The 22132-nt window shown below is 39.7% G+C and overlaps 1 protein-coding gene, 1 long non-coding RNA gene and 1 other non-coding gene across 3 annotated transcripts; 2 read left to right on the forward strand and 1 right to left on the reverse strand.

The window, feature by feature from the left end:
• Positions 1-585: 585 nt before the first annotated feature.
• Positions 586-15637, reverse strand: ccdc3b (coiled-coil domain containing 3b). The gene is made up of 3 exons (XM_074630588.1): positions 15273-15637; positions 8486-8660; positions 586-3030 (listed from the first exon to the last, which is right to left on the reverse strand). The coding sequence occupies exons 1-3, from the start codon at positions 15635-15637 to the stop codon at positions 2737-2739; spliced, it is 834 nt and encodes a 277-aa protein (XP_074486689.1). The 3' UTR covers positions 586-2736.
• LOC141764911 (uncharacterized) lies at positions 2682-15992 on the forward strand. The gene is made up of 5 exons (XR_012593319.1): positions 2682-2811; positions 2932-3045; positions 11458-11543; positions 15315-15457; positions 15862-15992. It is a non-coding gene; the product is annotated as an uncharacterized LOC141764911 (long non-coding RNA).
• A 1087-nt stretch (positions 15993-17079) lies between these two features.
• Positions 17080-17152, forward strand: trnar-acg (transfer RNA arginine (anticodon ACG)). The gene has a single exon. It is a non-coding gene; the product is annotated as a tRNA-Arg (tRNA).
• Positions 17153-22132: the final 4980 nt, after the last annotated feature.

The raw sequence follows: 22132 nt of genomic DNA on the forward strand, positions 1-22132 counted from the left end.
CGAAGTTGTGTAATTTGTCTGTGTGTTAGGATTGTGCAGGGCTAGGGTGTGTGCCTTCGTTGTCTCCTTTTCGGCCACCCTAAACCCTCGTTTTCATTTAGTATTAATTCCACCCATTGTATGTTTTATTTTGCTTTAATTTCAATCACTCATCAATAAACAAGTGATTGCCTGATAACATCGGCTCAATGTTACTCCCTTTACCCCTACACCAACTCCGGGTTGTAACAACCGCCTATCGCGCTGTTTAGCCAGTCATTGTCACCGCAGAGCAAATTCCTTCACCGCAACGGTACTCATGTTTGGTTTTCCCGTTCTGGGCTACTGTAGAAACATTGTGGAGCAACATGACGGACTCCGTGAAGAGGACCGGCTCCCTATATAGATATGACGGGCTCATTCTAAGCAATGATTCAACAACATAGTTATGAATATTATATTCCATTTCTGCTAATAGATCCCCAAAAATGTTACACACTGTTCCTTTAATTTCTTTCAAATTACACCTAAAAAGTAACATACAGTACACATGCATGTTATGAAGATGACATCAACTGTGACAACTAAAACTAATCACATGGGAAGTTTTGTAAAAGTTCATTTATTCATAAAAAAAAAAAACTACAATAACTGTTACACAAATGATTATGCTATTGGCAAAGCAAACCATATGTAGTTTAGAGAAAGCAAAAAGTATAATAAAAGCAAAACTTTCATTTCTGACACAGAAAAAGCCAATCTTGTACCACGCCAGGCTCACTGGCTGGACTTAATGAGTGCTCAACACTCTGTTTTCAAATACAAACATTATACTTTCATTCAGTACAACGTGTATGAACAGACATTTGCATAAAAGAAGAGTTTGGAGAAAAAAAGGCACTCTTGGGAAACAATTCACTGAATTTAAAGAATTATACACTTTGGGATATTTTCTTGGGTATAAATAGATGCAAGTAAATGAAAAGCAGGCAATGGTAGAAAATAATGATGTGACGTAATGTGACGTTAGGTCTCGCAGCTTTTTACACTTTGGCACAGCTGCTCCTCTGTAACTATACGCTCATATAAACAGCCAGAGCATTATGTGAAAGACGAGACACCTCAAAAGACGGAGGGTGATTTGGAGCATGTTGACGATAGTATTTCTGAAGTAATTCTAATATTTATACAATGCATTATGTGTCCAGCACAGAAAGAAACAAGATATCAAATTTTCAATGCTTTAAAGCTGCAGTCGGTAACTTTTAGCAAACATGATAAAAAAGTTATTTTTATAAAACGGTCACTATATCCTGACAGTAGTGCATGAGACAGGTAATCTGTGAAAACAAGACTCGGTCAAAACCGAGTATATGGCTGGACCGTCTACGGTCTGTCTGTGAATTTGTGGCTAAATTCTTACACAAATAGTCAGTGGTCATGTCGATAATATTAAATGCAGTGAGTCTTTCTTAAATGTAGCCTACTGCAGTAGCATATCACGACATTGTAAAGCTATGTATGAAAAAATAAGCGCCGGTGAGTGGAACCGCTGACACGCCCCCCTGAAAACATAAACAAAGGACTGTTCCAACCTTTTCATTTTGAAAGAGCAACAGCCAATGAGGAAACTCCAACACTCGGCTGACCAATCATGTAACTTCCACACTCACTCCATCGCTCAGTGACAGACATTTGCGTTTGTAAAAAATCGTGTTCCTCTATGTCCTCCTGTGTCCTAAAGTTTGCTCCAGCTGGTGGGCGGTGCTTGGTATTTCCTCAGCTGATCTCAAGTAACAAACTTTTCTCATTTTACAGCTAAACAGTACACTACAAGATGTTTCTGAAAACATTTGAGGTGAGAAATAGGCATTACAGTAACAGAATATTAATTCATATTTGATTATCCGTCTCGTGCACTTCTGTCATGATATAGTGACCATTTTATAAAAATAACTTTTCATCTCATTTGCTCAAAGTTACCGACTGCAGCTTTAAATGTTGTTCAACAGTTCATCCGCCAGCTGAGAGCTCTCTCCGATGTTTGGAAAATGTTTGTGCTGCCACTGAATTAAACTAAGAAAAGATAAAAAGGGTTTTTACAGCAACAGTTATTCAGAGAGAACAATCACACTGGACTAATGGGGTGAAATAAGAGTTGAGGAGATTTAGATGAAGATCTCTGTGAAAACCATTCAAATCCTTTATCTCAAAGGCAGTTAATCCCTCACTTTAGTTCATCTGGGGAGTCAAAATAGGTCAACTGAAAGCCCTCCCAACACACACACACAATCACACACACACAGTGCTTAGAAGTATACGGATAAGGATGTAAATGGGCACGAATGGTCTCTTTCTAGGTGACAGTCTCGATAGTACAGGTCAATTTTAAAACTAGTGTTGAGCAGGTGAAGTTTGTTGAGATTTGGTATGTTCCTTTTGAAATAAGCATATTAATTAGGTTAAAGACATGGAGTTCATTGCGTTACTTTAAATTGATCACCACTGTCAATAGACTTTTTTCACGGCAGCCACATTGACATGAAACAGCAGCTAAACACAAGTTTAATTAATGAATTTAATTAAGATTCCATTTAGTGTAGCAGAGCCTTTCCAGTGAGCCAACATACACAACAGCAGCACACTGACTCTGTTTGTCCAGAATGGAACCAGACCTTAATTAGCATCATTGGTAACACCTGTGTTTACCTGCTATTTCATGTCAACATGGCTGCTGTCAAAAAGGTCAATTGTACTCTAGTTTTTTAGCGTCCTGGAGAGGACCTTTTTTAGCGGCTGGTTCCTCTGGTCCTGGGTCGTGTCCTGATCCGGGTGAGTTTGGGGCGTCTTTGACTCGTAGAGCTGTTTGAGGCCGAGGGTCTGCTGCTCCTTCGTCGTTTCTCGTTGGGCCTGGCGTAGCAGACGTTTCATGGTCTTCACCTTTTCCCTCAGGTGGTCGTTGGCTTTCTCCAAGGAGCGCACCTTCTGAGAGAGAGTCAAGACCCTCTCCTCCTCCTCAAACAGAGCCTTCTGCACCGCAGAGCACAACAACTGGGAAGAGAAGAGGTACGTTTTGTTTATTATTTGCATTAAATGCATTTGAAATATCAGGAAAAGGAGCATTTGAACACTTGAACTGTCAAAATATTGATTAATGGCTTTCAGGTTACTTGCTCGAATAAGGCCAGGATCGGTTTATATTCCGTGAAATTTCCAACAGATTTTCATCTCGCTCTGCCGTTTGAATGAAATCGTACACTGGAGTTTTATCCCATAACGGCTCACACTAAATACTAGTGTCAGATTTGGTATGTTTTTGTAACATTTATGACGTAGCCCCGGACAGATCTACTGTTTTTGATGCAGGATTTCCTTTGGATAAATCATATGAGAGAACACATGTGGCATGCTCTTTGGGCTGACAACCAGCGGCAACAGCTCGTAAGTCTTTCAGCATATTCCACTGTTTTTGGTATGAGTGAGTCAAAGAAAGAGAAAGAAAGTTTTTTGGCTGCTTGTAGCCTAAAAAGAAAGAGAAGAGAAGGGGAAAAAGTCAAGAAATTAATTATTGCTGTAAGTATGTTTGAGATTATTGCTTTCTTGCTGTGGGATAATTCACTGAGACTTTAAAGAGGACCTATTGTGCTTCTTTTCAAGTGCATACTTGATTACATTACAAACATGTTTTCATGATTTAATGTTCAAAAAACACTTTATTTTTCTCATATCAGCTGTGCTGCAGCACCTCTTTTGACCCTCTGTCTGAAACGCTCTGTTTGAGCTCCTGTCCACCCCCGAAAAGCCCAGTCTGCTCTGATTGGTCACTTTTCGGCCTCCGCTCCAGCTGCGCTCTATCTAGCTTTGTTTGATGGTGTGTCAAACTAGACACTAGGCAGGGATTATGCAAACGTATTACTCGGTGACATCACCATGTTACGGAAGAAAAGGCGGGACTTCAATCAAGGCGTTTCAGGGAGTTCAGGAGCAGTGTTTCTGTGGGGGAGAGTAACTCCCTTTGGCGTGGACTTTGTAACTTTGCAGACCTTTTACATGCACAAAAAACTACTGTATATAACACACAAAAAGGAAAGGAGAAAAAGCACAAAAGCATCATAAAGTCCTCTTTAAGAGTTACCATGTACACAACACACAGTATTGCTCCAGATAGGGACCAAGATAACTCTGAGGTAAAATGGTTACACAACATGCTGCGAGATGAAACCCAACATGCCTGCGAACCTGCGACAGACGATCCAAAGTTCCCGGACCTTTTCCTAGGTGAAAAAATGAGCTCCAGCTGCCTCTGACTGCATGCCTGTCTGCCTGAGTGTGGATTTCCTCCTCAGATCCTAATGCTTCCACATGGGGCCAGCGTGAAACTCTGATGTATATTCCCTGCCATCAGATAACAACCGCTGAGGGTTTTGAGGAAATGTTAAAAATGTGCGGCTGGCTGCCGGCCCACGTCACTGGTTAGTGCATTACCCGCTGTAATATTAGCTGTGGATTTTCTCCCATGTGCAGTTACTTATGTCCCATAAGGGATTTGAAACTTTATAATGCAAAAGATGAAGTTCAGGAGCAGAACAATCAAGTTATGTAAAGCAGGAGGTGTAAAACAGCATATCGCTGCTCTGTGCACCCAGGTATGACTTTCACTCAAACAAACAAAGACGCCTTCAGTTGTTTTTCTATTTGTCCACGTTGACAGTTTTTCAGTCTAAGCTGCAGTGTAGACAAATACTTAAGTAATTGCCCTTGAAACAGTCTGGAGTCGAGAGTGAGACACAGTCATACAATATAAACCTGACATATTTTTCTAGTGATAAGCTTTTGTAATTTATCAATGTGACGTTCAAACCAGGAGACAAGAAAGGTACATTTGTGTTATTTCTGTGCAATGTAAGGGTATTAATAAACAAATTATTGTACCACATGTTGGGGATAGAGCTTGATAAAGAAGCTAATTACAGTTACATTGACAAATAACAACCTAAAGAGGACAGAATGATAGACAGTGAAGAAGATACTGGCTATAGACTACTACTGCGCTATCAGGAAAAGCACTCTTTCCTGTGTGATATACTGTTTCATAAGCATTAATCAATCATCGGAGCAGTTTAAGTACAGGCAAGAGCTCCAGAGCAGCAAAGATGAGGTACGACTTGGCAATTTTCCAACAAGGGTTTTGTAGATAAACATAGACCAGTGGTTATTACGTCTCTGAATAAGAGGAACGCAAAGTGGTGTTATTTATCATATAAAATGCAGCAGTCAGTATTTGAATTGCCTCCATTTAGGAAGTAAACTTAGGAGTGAAAGTTTTAAAATAGTCTTAAGGGCTTATGAATGGACACAGTCGCATATCCATGAATCATATCTCTATAATGTTTTCTACAACTAATTTGGGAAGCACTTTTTGTTTTTAAAAAGTCAAGCTTCTGTCACAGCTTACCAACAAGGTTTTCTATTTGCCATCAAGCCAGATGCCAAGATTTGTTTTTTCTCAATATTAAAGAGTCCGAAAGGAGAAGTTATTGCCATCTACAGTATACCTCTGGATCTCAAAAACAACATATATTTTGTTACATACAATTGTTATTTCTTAAAGGAGCTGTTTGTAGGATCTGGCGGCATCTAGTGGTGTGGTTGCAGATTGCAACCAACTGAGTACCCAGCTCCCAAAACACTGATTCTTGCATTTCCCACAATGCAACTTTGTTCCATAGCGCTTTCGTTAGACCCTCCCCGTCTGGTAAATGCCCACGTCTTTCAAACGCAAGAGCCCCAGTTTTTGAGAGGCCCCAAAATGGATCCATGTGGCACACCCTCGGTACCCAGCAGGATTTCATCCACTCTTAGTCATCCAAACCCAACTGCAACATGGACAAAACAAAAAGGGTTCATATTTTATGCAAGAACAAAGCCTTCTTCAAGTGTCATTTCCCGTCTCAGAGGAGGCATGATTGATATCTGAGCGAAAACAGACACATTTTAGTCATACCACGTTAACTGAAGCTGAAATCTTGTGAGTCAGTTTTGCCTTTATAAAGTGTTTGTAGCCCTTCAAAGCTAATATTTCCGCATTAGTGTTGGGACCATAAAACTGTGGGAAAATGCTTAAAATAATGTTTTTATTGCTGATAGTGTTCGACATTAAATGTCACCATGACTACATGCTATCTGATTTACTGTGGTTGACACTGGATTATGTGATGCGTATGGCATGATCTGCTCTGTCAGTTTAGGTCAGTTGTCCAAACAATGGTTGCGCAGTACCAGTAAAAACAAAGTCTGTTTTTATTTTGCTGTAGAAGGAAATCTAATCATGAGAATGATGTAAGAGAGCAGCATTGATATCTAAATGTTTTTCTGTAATTATAATCACAATCCTGGCCCACAAGTTTGCAGTTAATGGAAATACAAACCATGTTTTCATTCTCTTTACCCATGGCCGGCTTTTGCTTTTATAGTCAGCAGATGATTGGAAACAGACAGAAGAAGACTGGCCTGAATCAGGGGGATTAGGCCAAAGGTTTAGATTCATTAAAGGGGATAAAGCAGCGTTGAGTAACTGGAAACCATTTATGTACCGACACATGGACTCTGGGACGAGATGCAGGAAATTTACAGAGTCAAGGAGCACCAGGTGTTAGTGTTTGCCAAGAGTGTTAAGGTAAAAAAAAAAAGAGCTTTCATCAATTAAACAGTGGAGCTGAAGCTTATTGATTCAGGTCATAAAAAGAGTAGTGACCTTTAGATAGTCTCACACTGTCATCAATCTGCATCGTCCGGTGTAATCCAGGAGCATTTACTTTTACGAGGTATCCACTTCCCCTGGTTTTACTTTAGTTAGTGATTTTCTACATTTCCATAAATTCTTTTCCGTAACCCCCAGAGGATGGACATGATATTGTTGCATTGGTTGTATAAAAAGGTGGAGAGTTGGTTTTTCTAGTCCTAAAAAAAGTGATCCATGGGTGCTTTCACAAGCCCACATTTAGTCTGTTTTAATCGATCTTTGGTGCAGTTTGTTTGGGCGGTTGTGAACGCTGTAATTATACTCTGGTGCGGACCAAAACAACCGATTCAAGACCACTTGCGAGAGGTGCTCTCAGACCGTTTCCAAGCGAACCCTAGGTCGGATTGAGAATATAATCCGACCCAATTGCAGGAAGTGAACCAAAACGCAGGGAGTTTTGGGCTGCCCGTGCCGTTGTCTGATCGCAGCAAGTATTTGGAAATAGTTGCTCAATATATTGTTTACAACCCAGACCCTTAACTGGAGACGTTTGTTCTGAACTCTTTCCAAAGGACTCTGATGAAGACGCAGTTGGCGTTGAAACGTTAGTCTGCAATAAAGTTGATTGCCTTAAATCCATGTGCTCCAAAGTGCTTTGGACCTGGTCTCTGAAGTCTCTCCTGGATTTCTCCAAGATTACCCGATTCTGTGAGCACCGGACACGCCTACTATTCCTTGTGAAACGGTTGAAGCGCGTTTAACCCTCTTTTCCAAATGTGTTTGGTAGGAACACCAAAGCAGGATTACAGCTAGTATCACCAAACGTATCCACGGCGCATTCTGCTCCATGTTGCTCGGTTAGCGTTATCGCTTTCCGTCTTTACATTTTCCACCGCCAAATTTCTGACCAATGAGAAAGACTTCTGGCCCTGCTCCTTCATAAACGCCCCTCAGTAAAAATAATTTTTTATTTGGTTCGCTTTGATTTGTGCACTGTGAAACCGAACCAGACTAAATAGAAAGCAAACCAAAAGTATCAATTTCGCTTTGATTTGGACTAACCAAACCAACTATGGCTTGTGAAAGCGCCCTAAATCAACCTCTTTACACAATATTCATCATATCTTGTGGCTACACTTGTGTTGTGGTCTAAAAACATTACCATTTCTTCTGTGGTGAATTTTGTTTCTTTGTTGAACATCTGCATAAAACAGCACTTTGTATTTGATTCTGAGGGACTGACACCCAAACCTGACTTTAGTGTTTTGTGAGCCATCCGAGACAATTGAAGTTTAATTGGACATGTCTCCACGTGATGTCACTTACTTCCACATTAGAGCTGTCGTCTTTGGGCACAAGAAACTTCTCCATTAAACAACAAAAAGGTTTGCCAAAGAGCTGGCAAAAACAATGTTGTTTAAAGTCGATTTTTCCTTTAAACATAGTGAGTTCTTTGTGTAGTCGAAACCTCAGAAAATGTGTGTTTGGTTTCCCACGTATTAAGAACATATCTAACTTTCCAGTTTCTTCATAGTATTCCTTTGAAAAAAACAGGATGTAATATTGAATCCTTTTATGTGTGCACCGCAGTACTTCGGGCTATTGTGGCTGACTCCACTCTTTTTCCCAAACCATTTGCGTAACCAGCATAAATGCGCAACAACTGCCTCAAAATAGACGTCCTTATCACTAACTCCTCCTCTTCAAAAGAGGCAAACAACACTAGGAACCAGTTAGTGGTGGTGGTTTTGATGGGATACATACCCGGCTGTCCTCCTGAGCCTCCCACTCCGGGGCGTAGTTGTGGACCTGAGTACCAGACGTGCAGTTGGAAAACTGGAAAAGGCTGGCAAATGCACGGTGGTTCTCTGGAGTGTCGGGGAAGATGGGGTCCTGGAAGTTCACTCCATGAGGGATAATATTGTAGTCCTCATCCATCCTGCATGGCAGAAAAGATTGCAGTTGGAACGAATGCAAAAATGAACGTATAAAGTTGTGCATGTTTTAAAAACAGAAGCAGATGCACACAAACAGAAGTCTACTTTATCTTCATGTCATCTGGATGTCAGATGGAAGCAAACGGACAGGTTTCACCTATTCATCTCATAAAGTTGACAGTATGTCATTAGCAAAAAAGAAACATTTACGCAAAATTGTTTGCAGATCCTGGTCTATTTTTATGCAAATTCAAGCATTATGTGGATGTGTAACGCCAGCAAACTACAAGCCAAAGGGATTTACTGAGCATGTTTCATATCTTCAAGTGTGAGGGAGGAAGTCTTGAAGCAGTGTGTTTCCATACATCTGGATTCCATCTTGCATCCCTCGAGGGACATCAAAAGTTTGGTTGTCCCTCAGAGACTGTGTGGGTATGCGGGGGTGTGTGTGTGTGTGTGTGTGCATGTTGAAAGAGCAAAAAGAAAGCTGATGTTTTGCTTCACCAGGAGAGGTCAAAGGTCAGGTGTAAGCACAGTGACCAGGAGGTCAGAAGGAATTGTGTATACAGAGGAACTCTACAATGATGGAAACAAAAGTAAACAGAAAAGTGACATAAAACTCTTTTTTTACAGTAAAAATTTAGTACATTTTTGGTACATACGTACAACTCAACATATTTACTCGACAGTTTATATAAGAAGGGAGAGGGAGTTTTTACAGTGAATGTAAAGCTCAAGCAGAACAGTTGGTCTGGTTCATTTAAAGGTCCTGAGGGAGATCCTGAGTTACATTTTTCTCCATGCTAAGCTCACATACGTTCTGTCCTGGGAGCGTATACTCATGATTGATTGGAGAGACTATTTTTGGGCTGAGATAAGTGTTGTTGGGGCTTTTATAACAGGAAATGGATGTCCATTGGAGAGTACGATGAGAACTTTTCAGTTTTGGCTCGCTCATACGGTGTCTGGGACTCAGTGTTGTGGAGCTGCCACAGAAACACTCCTTTGAAACTCTACACTGATCTGTTTTAGGTTTATGACGGGGAGTTTCACGTTAGCGAGAATGCCACAGAGTGGGACATGTGTATGCAATTTGTTTAGCCATATCTCATTTCTTTCTATTTTCATGAAAGTTTAATTTTTTTGCTGAGACTTAGATGAGAAGATCGATACCACTCCCATAATTGTACGGTTAATAGAGTGCTGAATGAGCATTTTTGCACTTACAGTTCCCTTGCCTTAAGTCAATGGATTTTTTAATGTATTTTTTGTTAGATGCCTGAAATAAGGTCTGCTGTCTACGACTTAAAATATCTCAATAAATACCCTACTTGTGAATTTTGAAGCTTTTACGTGTCTTAAAAAAAGGCGGTTGCTAACAAGTGGCTAAATGAGACTAATAAACGTCATCATGCTGAACACTAATCCGCCTTTAACTTAGTGGTGGTTTGTTTATAGCCCAACGTTAGCTTTTTACTTCTGGCGATTGCATTTACACTTCAAACCACATAAAAGTGGTGTTCATTTGTTGAGATTATCTTGCTGAACAAAATGTGTAAGCATTATATACGTTTGATTGCGACAGAGTTTCATTTTTGCAATAATGCAAAATCCATTCGAAAATCCTATTGACTTTTTGTTGAGGGAACCAGGGCGATGCTAACTTCCAGGATGGCCTACAAATATACGTCATCCCTGCAGCACTCTTTATGAAGCTAAAACCAGGTGGTTAGCTTAGCTTAGCATAAAGACTGGAAACAGGGGAGACAGCTAGCATGGCGCTGCCCAAAGGTAACAAAATCTGCCTACCAGCACCCTCTAAAGTTCACTAATTAAACGACAAGTAAACGACAAGTTGGACACAAATATTATTTTATACCCATCTGAACTATGTTTTGTTTCAATAGGTACATGCTTGTCGGCTGCAAAGGAAAATGTGCATGAGCGTTTTAGAGGATTCGCTCTCTCCATTATTTCCCTGGTAAACAACTGGCAAAACAGCTTTTGTTTGCTCTGGTTTACTGAAGCAATCTTTGCTTCTTAATCATCATCAGGTCTGCACTTAAACACAACTCTGTTGTGACTTTAGCTTCAGGAAGTTTCCGATGGTGGTCGCCCGGCTGATTACGGGGATAACGTCCGGATGTTTTCACCATCACAACAGGGGACAGCAAAGTCGTCCCTGGAGGTGTAATTAACTAAAACCAGTGAAATCATCTGTAAAGTCTTTTGCATGACCACACAAAGTGTGAGTGTGATTCTGTGCACATGATGTGTAACATATGCTATAAAGAATACTATTGTGGTTGGCCCTAATGTGGGACAGCCCCAAACATTAAACTTGAGGAATGCTTTCCAGTGCCCCCCTCTGAATATCTAACTCTTCATCTGTTTGAGAGGAAAAGCAGAGTAAGAGAGAAATATCGGTATAAGGCCTGTCAGCACACGTTCCCTTCATCATCGAGCGGCAAACTGGTGTGTTTGAGCAGGACAAAAGGTGGTCCTATATACCGACCGGGTTTACCTTCAAGCTTTTGGGAAATGTCTGGCTCTGTAATTACGCTGGCTGGAATGCAATAGACGTTTCCTGAGTAACAGTGTTGTTTCTGTCCAACACAGACATTTAAGAATTAACCTGCCACACACTTTTTGTTGAGTGGAATGTTCAGCAGGTTATTAAATACATTATTAACCTGAAATCAGTGGGCTACGGTATCACATGGACAGATGCTGATTAAAAGAGAATATGTGAGGATGGTGCCAATCCTCTGCTTTTGACAGCTGAATGTTTCCTTACAGGCCGATGATTGATTGATTCCTCCGAGAGTCTTTACTTCCATGACGGATCTCTGCACAGGTCTGAAGAGTTGATGGGCCAGGAGGAGGTGAGGTTCAATCCATGGATTTTATATCATAATCACAGAGAATACATTACTGAGGTGGACTAGCGATTAAGACACATACAATATACTCACTTCAGTGTCATTCCCCCTCTCTCTCCCCTTATTTTCTGTCTCCTTTCAACTGTTCACTATTGAATAACGGCAACTATGCCCCCCCAAAAAATTGAAAAATAATTTCTAAAAAGAAATGATGGATATCCTGCTGTCGGACAGTTTAGGGCCGTCGGTGAGCGTCTGTCGGTCTAGTATTTGCAGTGTGTCCTGCACCGTCGGCTCTAGTCTACCTGTGTTGGAGGCTTTTTGGCCGATTCAGCATGTTGAATCGGCGGCGGAGCCCGTCTGTGAGAGAAATCACTTTGATTGGCTGTTCAGCTTAAACGAATCAGTGAGCGAGAAGAGAAACAGAAGTGAGGAAATCAAACGAGTAAAGTCAAAAGAAGGCTCTTCTCATTTTTCATCGTCATCTCATCTGATCATTCAAATACACGGATATTTTCGACATGGCCATCTGGAATGAAGCTAAGTGGTGAGTGAGAGTGGTGTGAAAATGGTCAGCAAACGCCGTTATGTTTCATGTACATATCATAACAACTGCTTGTATATCTTGTATCCACAGTCCTCGGTCTTCCGGTTTCCCTTTTTGAATTTTGAATATAGACTTCCGCGACCTGCTGGTGTGGAGTCATTTCATCTCACGCTGGCGTAGAACGTACGTGGTAGTTGGTTATCAGCTGTAGTCAAGTTCAAGTGCAACTTTTTGGCCAAGACACAGCCGACGTGAGGTCACTCAGCGGTCGGCATTTCCGCCTGGATATCTCAAGTGTGATTGACTGATGGTGCTTACCCTGTTGTTTCCCACTTTTATAGAGATTGAATAAAGCAGACGTTCTCACTTTTTTCCCCGCCCTTACAAAATAGAGAATATACCGGGGACTCCCTCATGTATGTCCCTGGGAATAATTTAACGTTGCCTATTTTTTAGTCTTAGTTATGTGAAAGAACAACACAAAAGAAATGCATTAGAAAGATATTAGATATGTATTAAACATATTTTCAGATCAGTTATAGATTTGTTAGATTAGAACTAGGGCTGTCAATCAACTAAAACATTTGTCATGTATTTAATACTCATATAAACATGTGAGTGGGTAAATATGCTTGCTTTATGCAAATATATGTATATATTTATTATTGGAAACCAATTAACAACACAATGACAAATATTGTCCGGAAACCCTCACAGGTACTGCATTTAGCATAAAAAATATGATCAAATCATAACATGGCAAACTGAAGACCAACAGGCAACAACAGCTGTCAGTGTGTCAGTGTGCTGACTTGACTATGACTTGCCCCAAAACTGCATATAATTATCATAAAGTGTTCATGTCTGTAAAGGGCAGACTTGTGGGTACCCATAGAACCCATTGTCATTCACATATCTTGAGGTCAGAGGTCAAGGGACCCCTTTAAAAATGATCATGACCGTTTTTCCTCGACAAAATTTAGCACAAGTTTCGAGCGTTATTTAACCTCCTTCCTGACGAGTATGCCGGGGTTGGTACCAATGGATTCATTAGGTTTTCTAGTTTTGTATGATGCCAGTATCTTTGCTCTAGCTTTAAAGCTGAGCCCGTTACAACCTCCGGAAGATCGATTGCGTTTATACCTTAAAGAAATTAGTGGAGTTAAAACAAATTTGCGTTAACGTGTTATTAAAGCTGAAGTAGGTAAGATTGGAGCAAATATGATTGAAAAGAGTTATTTTATAAAACAGTCACTATATTGTGACAGTAGTACATGAGACAGGTAACCTGAAAAAAATCATGTGTCTCTGTGTCCTCCGGTGCTCCTAACGGCATCTGCAAGATTTTACAGACCGGAGAAAAACAGGCAGTCAGAGCTGATCTGAGGTCTGCTGTCCATCTGCTGTCTATGAGAGCCGGCTGTCAGTCACTCGCGAACTCCGACCAAACGGTCAAACTAGGCAGCGCTGATCAAATATGAATCAATATTATGTTACGTTAATGCCTATTTCTCGCCACATGACCGGATCACAGCCAATAGGAACGGTCTCTCAAAAAGATTTTTTAAAGCCTGGAAACAGAGCCATGAGGAGCTGCAGAAGTCTAGTTATCTCTCAGAACACTTGAATTACAATATGCTGAAAGGTTATTATAGAATTTTTTCCCAATGATGCCAAAAATATACTGCCTACTGAAGCTTTAACAGGTTAACTTTGACAGCCCTAATTAGAATGTAATCTATGAACTATTATACTGTAGATTTAAAAAAATATCTATATTATTCGTTGGACTATGAAGCCTTTTGCAAACAAATATATATATATATATATAAATTATAGCATGATAATTTAAATTATTTAATCTGAAAACTTTTCATGGACCCGATGGCAGAGTGCTACGGACTCCTGGGGGTTCCCGGACCCCACTTTGAGAATCACTGGAATATACATCGGTTATGATCAAATCATTAACTTTTTGCCATTCATGGTCATGCATTCCAACAAGAAAAGGAGGCAGTCCTGTCATCTTTTACTGGCTGAGTTTATAGACTGTCTTCACAAAACTTGACAAAACAGATGCCTGATTTTCCAGCACCCAGAGTTTTAGTCAAGTTTTAACTTGAAATAGCAAAGACACAAACACAGTTGTAAAAGAAGGTGAAAGTGGGTCTCTGAACATCAGACACACTTTTAAAACTTTCAGCCTATAACACAATTATATTCATATTCTTGAAATCTTACCCTGATAGGGTAAAAAGTACATTTATAACAGGGCATACATTTATGGGAGAACGCTTAACTGATACAGCCCAACTGAACAGTTTATTTTGTTGGAAATTCATCATAAAAAGATTAGTTTTTTATAGCCTATATTACTCAGATGCATAAAGACTATCCACTCTTTCTGCTCCATGTGAATAAAACTGAATGCATCTGTGACAATAAATCCTTTTCATGATTGATTAGATCAATAGGGATTATCTGTGTATATACTGCGTGTGCATATATGTGTATGTATGTATATATGTATACAGTATATATATGTATATATAAATAGATTTTATTTTATTTTATTGTTTTAAATTGTATTTCTTTTACCTGTGTATATTCTTTTTACTTATATATCTATTTTTTGTATATAATGTGTTTTTCCTGTATCTATACTGACTTATTTTATATTAAAGGGACTGTTTGTAACTTTTTACACGTATAAATCTACCGGGTCGGGATCCCATGGCGCTCGCGTATGCGCTCTCGCCTGTGGCTAAGCTGTTCAGACTGCTCCGCTGCCTGCTTGCCTTCAGTCACACAACGCGCGCGCTCTCGCTCCACCTCTAGACGTGGATGCGCGCACACTACACACTGAAGGAGAGTTAGTTTAGCTCTGAGAATATCTAGTGAATGTACAGTGGACGTTTGTGCAGAAATAAATGATGCAGCTCCTCCAGACCAACAGAGGTTTCCCATGTCTTGTGAAGTGAAGGGGCTCCGCAGAGAGTTGACTTAACGGCCACAGGTGTTGCTGTTAACAAGCATTTCTGAAAGTTACAAATAGTCCCTTTAAGTTTCTTTGTACCAGAATGTTATTATTGGGGACGTTTGTGAATGTTTGTTCTGTTGTTTCAAAATGAACAAAAAAACTATAAATATAATATATAAAAAAAAAAAAATAGGGATTATCTGACCTTAGAAAGAAGTAGTAGTTGTTGTTTTTGGTGACACTGTAGGAGAAGCAGGTGAAGTAGCCCAAGCCGGTGACATTGAACCTGGAGCCTGCAGGGACCTCCAGCATGCTGCCCCACGCCTGGTCGCACAGCAGCTCGATCTCGGCGGAGAAAAGCAGCTCGTTGTCGGTCTCCAGGACGGGCAGGTAGTTATTATACACATTGTAAGACTCCTTGTGCAGTGCCAACACCTTGGCAAAGACTATGATCTGCGCCAGCTCGGCTCGGCACGCTTCTGTCTGAGGTCTCCAGTCTCTGGGCAGCTGACATCCCCAGCTCCCATCAGGACCCAACGCTGCCACGATGAACAACACAATAATCCACATGATGATCCGGCAGAGAGGAGACGACTAGTGGGTCAGAGAGGCGCACCGAGGCGCACGATGCTGCTGATGGAGGAAATCACCAAAAAAAACAAAAAAACCTGCAAGGCTTTACATGCATATGCTTCCACTAATGCTGATTATTCACAGTAAATCAATTTAAACAAAGGTTTTACGCAACAAAATAGTCCTGTCAACTTCTCTGCTCTCTGCTCTCCCTCCTCCAGCCACAATATACCTGCAACCAGTGGATCAGCCCATTCACACCAGCATCCCCATGCAAAAAAAAAGAAAATGTGCCTCTGATCTGACCTTTGAGATGAGATCAGGAGGAGTAAATAAAGATTGTGCATTCAGGCCTGCATGCGTGTCAACTTTCCAAAGTAAAAACTTTATGAAAATGTACAACAAATCCTCCAATGTTGTGAGATTAGGTGGCATTTAATGCAACAAAGAAGAACCGTATTGAAGTCTACACAGCAAACAATGAAAGTTTAGAATAAATCAGTGGCGCCCTCTAGTGTCAATATGGACACACAATGGTCTGTAGTGGAGTTTATCCAAAACTGGGTTGAGCATCCTTTGACTACAAGGTCGGTGGTTCGATCCCCGGCTCCTCCTATTCGCATGTCGATGTGTCCTTGAGCACCTCACTGCTCCTAAAAAACGCTTAGGATGGGTTAAGTGGGTTCATGTACCTGTATGTACAGTATATGACGAGTCTTATAGATTTCCTCCTGGCTATTTCACTGTTAATTGATTATTATAGGCTACTTCAACGTTTTCCGGTGGCACACACAAAATATTATGTGACTTTGAATTTCGCCTGGAAAATGTTTTGTTTTTTTAAAGGTTCAACACAATATATGAGAGAGAATATTTTCCAATCAGTCTCATTATCATTGTTGCAAAGTTTTAGATTCATAAATGCAAATTTAGAGTTAAAAAGTTAAAGTTAAAAGTCACTAATGTTTTCAAGAAAGAAATGGAGCTATATATTAAGACAATATCTTCTGCAAAAAAAAAAAAAAAAGGCTAGTAAAACCGTGAGTTTGTGCTCCCATTTTAATGTTTTTATTGAAGTTACTATTATTTATTTATTTATATTATCCCCTGACATGTTTTGTGTTTTATGTAACTTTTTTTAAATTAATTAATTTTATTTTTATTTCTGTTTTTATTTATCCCTTTATTTAATTTATATGTAATTTTTTACCTATGTGTTGATTTAATTTTTCTTTTTATTGTTTACAAATTTAAAATAAAGTCGATTGAAAATATGTATATATACATATATATATATGTATATATATATATATATGCTGTCCCATTGTGTTCAGCCTGCTGCTCAGGTATGGTAGGTAGACTGCTGTTGATCAGCTGACTCCGATAGGAACCAATCACAACACAGCTAAAATCAACCACGTGGTTTTAGTCCTTCCGTAGGGCCAGTGGCGCAATGGATAACGCGTCTGACTACGGATCAGAAGATTCTAGGTTCGACTCCTGGCTGGCTCGAATTTTCAACATCTACATAGTGCACCCAGAACACTTTAATTACTTAACTGATTATAAACTGTCATCATGTCTACAGTAGTTTGTTTTTTTCCCCCTCAACTATCAAACAGAGATTATTGCTTAAAATTGGAGATAAAATCAACATGGTAGCCTGTCATATCTACAGAGATTGCTTAGAAGCGAATAAAGTCTACTGTATGTAAGGATGGTTCCAGTCCTCTGCCTTTGGGTGCAAAAGGGCTATAAAACTACTAAAAAAACTCCCACAATTGCTCAATGTTTACAAAAAGACAAACAGGTGTACATGATGGAATACATGACTTCCCTGGTACAACTGAAATTGCCTATTTTAAAAAGGAGATGGATGTTAGTTATAGAATACCTTAGTCAAGTAATCCTGTACTTAATTGTCTTTGATGTATAGTTTTTGTAGGTATGTATGTGGGTGGATGTGTGTGCACTCCATCCATATGCAGCGTTACTTTGTTTTTGTGTACATGTATGTCAAGTGAGGCCCAGTCTCAAGGCGGTTTAGTGTTGTGATGATAAGATAAGATAAGATAAGATATTCCTTTATGAATCCCGCAGTGGGGAAATTAGCAGTGTTCAGCAGCAGAAGGGGATAGTGCAAAAAACAAGATGCATCATCTAACAGAGTAAAAAAGAGCTAAACAAAGTGTAACAAAATATGAACCATTTAAATAAAAGGAAGTATAAAAATAGGAGCAGTATATACGGTATCGAAAATAAACAGACTATTAACAAAATTTCACAAGTGGAAAATGATATTGCACAGTGAGAATTAAATGAAATTTCACCTAAAAATATCAGGTTATTGTCAGTTTTTTGGTGTGTAAGTGGTCTACTGGGAGCAGTGCATTTCTGATTAATTGCCTGTTAATTTGTATTAATGGCAATAAAGTAAAAAAAAAACACAATCAAGATGAGGCCAATTGCCTGTATAAGGGTTTACCATAAGTTATCTAAGTTAGACAGATAGTGGACGGATAGTGTAATGATTATAATAGCCCAGCAAGCCAGCGTGTAGCCTAGAATACGTAAACTCTGTATATTAAGACTTGACCTTGTAGACACCACCAAGGCAGTACTGAAGCTTTCGGTTGAAATGATCCTGTGAATCATTACCGAGGTAACACAGATCCCTATGATATCTCCTGCTGGCCGAGTGAATCAGTCATGTGAGAGCCAATCACGTACCCTATCAATACCAAAAATCTACCAAGATTTGACCAATCAGAGGCCGTCCCACTAGTGCTATGACCAATCAGGAGCGGTAGATCTACCAAGATACGACCCGAAGCCGGAAGCCCTCCCCCAGAAACGAAGGTCAAGTCCTTTTAACACATCCATGGTCAAGTCCTCCTTTGAGGCGGGGGAGCTGGTTCGGACCGTTCAGACTGACAACTTTTGCTGTATTTTAGGTAAATTAACTGTTATTCTATTGTCTTGAAGTTTTAATATTATATTTTAAATTAAATTATTGAAAATATGTGGTTTACAGTGGTTGCGAGGCGGCATGCTAGCAGGCTAATTATGAAAATAGCATAACCTAGCTAGTGTATGCTGGCCAAAGTCACACAAATCTCCATTCATAACCAGCTAGGTCAGGGGTCAGCAACCTTTACTGTCAAAAGAGACATTTTAGGCAAAAAATAAATAAAAATCTGTATGGAGCCGCAAAACATTTGAGTATTCTGATGAAGGTAACACAGTTTATAGTCTAAGTATATAGTATATAAGTCTAATGCAGTGAGGGCCAAAGAGCAAATGTACTACGGAGTATTAGGGCCACATTGAGGGGAACAAATTGGAGATCTCCAGAATAAAGTCATAATATTAAGAGAAAAAAAGTTGTAATATTACGAGAATAAAGTCATAACTTTACGAGAAAAAAAATTCGTAATATTACAAGAATAGAGTCATAACTTTACGAGAAAAAAAGAAAATAGCACATACAATTATTACTTTATAATATTCTGACTTTATTCTCGTAATTTTACGACTTTATTCTCGAAATCTCAGATTTATTTTATTTCCTCAATGTGGCCCTGGTACTCCGTCGTACCGTAGACCTACAACGATGATAAATAAAAATGAAAAAGTAAACAAAAGACAGTTATTCATTTCCATTTTTAACAATCCACAGGGAGCCACTGGAGAGGCGCTAAAGAGCCACATGTGGCTCCGGAGCCGCAGGTTGCAGACCCCTGAGCTAGCTGATGTATAACTACGCTTTATTTAAGACTGCTGAGAGCATTTAGATGTGTTAGCCTATTGTTTACTTAGTAAATCATGTACAGTTAATAACCGGCTGGCAATAACACTGACGTTATCTTATCAGTAGAATAAGATGGAAATGACATAGTCTACAGGTTAATGTTACCAACATAATCTGTCCCCAGTTAAGTTAACATACACAAACAGGCTAAAATAGATGAATAAATATGTATGGGTCAGTCATTGTATTTAGTTATTTGATTAACTTTCTTGTCTACCTGCCACTGTGGCTGGTGGATTTCAAAATCTACCAACCACTCAATAGATTACCATAGCTTTTTTTGGCTGGTGAGTGAAGCAAATCTAGCAGCCACTTGTATATTTTACAAGCATTTGGCTGGTGCTAATTTCCAACCCTGATGGCTGTTCTGCGTTGCGACAGGACCCTGATAATGAGCAGCATCTCCTGGGCCAACATCAGCTACAGTTCATAATCTTGAGGGGCCAAACATTTCAGTGGTTGGCTGAGGATGCGCTGGGGTATGCATCAGTGTCAGGGGAGTCAGGAAGCTCTGATTCATATAAAAACCTCATTAACAAAAGAGCCTTCCAGAGGTACATTTCACACTAGTATCTCGTGATCCGTTATGCCATTCAGGTCAAGATGGAGATGAGATCCTCCAAAAGCCGGAGCCGACCTGCCACTGCTGCCCCTTCAGCCTCTTCGCAAGCTGCCATCTGGATGGGACTCCTGCCTGGCACAACATTTTTTACATTTTTGCAGAGCATCCAGAACACTTGCGTAACGTAAAACATCATGGAAAGTAATTATAGTAACACAACAGCACAGACTTTGGATTAGGGCTGCAACTAATGATTATTCTCATTGTCGAGTAATCTGTTGCATTTTTTCCCGATCAATCGATTAGTTGTTTTGCCTATAAAATGTCAGAAAATGGTGAGAAATGTTGATCAGTGTTTCACAAAGCCCAAGATGACGTCCTCAAATGTCTTGTTAAGTCCACAACTCAAAGATATTCAGTTTACTGGCATAGAGGAGTAAAGAAACCAGAAAACATTCACATTTAAGAAGCTGGAATTAGAGAATTTTTACCTTTTTCTTTTTTTTAATTACTCAAAACGATTAATCAGTTATCAAAATAGTTGGCGATTAATTTAATAGTTGACAGCTAATTGATTAATCTTTGTTCTACTGTATCTACTTTGGATACAGTCTAACAGCTACAGAAAACAGGCCTCTGTCAGAAGGAGTAAAAAACAAAAGTACTTCAGGTATTGTGTTGTCGCTGGTGTCCGGGTGGAAATCAGTCCCAAAAAAGTTGGGCTCTGCAGAGTTAAGAACCAGCGGTATACACTGACATCTAACCAAATTATAATAATTATTATGTATTTATTGTGTTTCTATATCAGGATAAAATCATCATATTAAGTTATCATGTCTTATTGCCAGATAACAAATGTGCCTATTACTCAATCTAGTTATATAACTTGACTCACTAAGCTGAACAGAACAGATCGTGTAGGTTGAATACTTCAGTAAATGTCATGACATACAGTCATATGGGTAACTGTACAAAAATGTCTCCCATGCAGTCATAGTATATTTGATATAAAACAAATAAACCTCTAGGTGGCAGCATCATCAAGTATCACAGCCTTAATGCCTTGAGAGTTAGTACAATTGGTCTCCATTATTAAGATAAGTTGTTGCCAATCCTTTCAAATGCACTTCACTTTTAATTTGCTTTTCGTCACTCAATTGAACTATCACATAGAAAGCATGATTTGCAAAACATTCAACACAAGATTTCATTATGTACTTGAATGCTACAGTGGCAGTTACAGTTTGTCTCTTGTCCGAACGCCCCGTTAGTGAGTCATAGTGAATCATACTGCCAGAAAAGTAACTCACCACAGCAAATACAAAGTTTTAAATGTCCTTCAAAATTAAAATTCTTTCCAAACCAGAATCTATTCTTAGGACTTTCTCCAAACACAGACACACAAATATTTTTCTCATCAAGGCCTTCAAACAGGTAGTTATGATGTTTTTCTCCACACCCTCACAACACATTTTTTTCCCTCCCCACTGCTCAGTACAAATCCATCCGATGGCTGTTATCCCCTCGGGAATGAAGCTGGGAGGCCGGTGGGCGTGGGGATCTCTCAGGTGACAAACACAAAGTGCCAGGAGCGGCAACAACACTCAAGTGTGTGAGAGGTGAAGAATCTGCACGAGGACATGGATGCAACACTGTTGACCGTGATGCTCATGATCCCCTACATCTGCGAGGGAGGTGAGATGTTTTTATGATTGATAGTTCCAAGAGAAAATGTAACCTCTCAGCTGTTATCTGGGAAATGAATGCATCTGTTTATGTGATAGCGCTGCTGAGAAAGTCGACAGCGACGAACTTCCTTCAAAAAATAAGAGAGAAGCGTGAATCTGAGTGTTTTCCTGGAGGCTGCAGCACCGAGGTCGACGAGACTGGAGAACTGATGGAAGCAGAAGATGGAGGATATGTAAGTTCTCTGTAAATTGTACTTTCTTTCACATTCAATGCCAATAGAAGATTCCATACAGCAAACATGTACCTGATAATACAACTAATTTGACATCAAATTAGTCTTAGTTTGGTTTTATTTTTGGGAGAAACACGTAGACAAATTCCAACTTACAGGGAGACACTACGGGTGAATAGGGGAAAATCATCATCACAG

The sequence above is a fragment of the Sebastes fasciatus genome, chromosome 1 (genome assembly GCF_043250625.1).
Source record: "Sebastes fasciatus isolate fSebFas1 chromosome 1, fSebFas1.pri, whole genome shotgun sequence".
NCBI lineage: Eukaryota > Metazoa > Chordata > Actinopteri > Perciformes > Sebastidae > Sebastes > Sebastes fasciatus.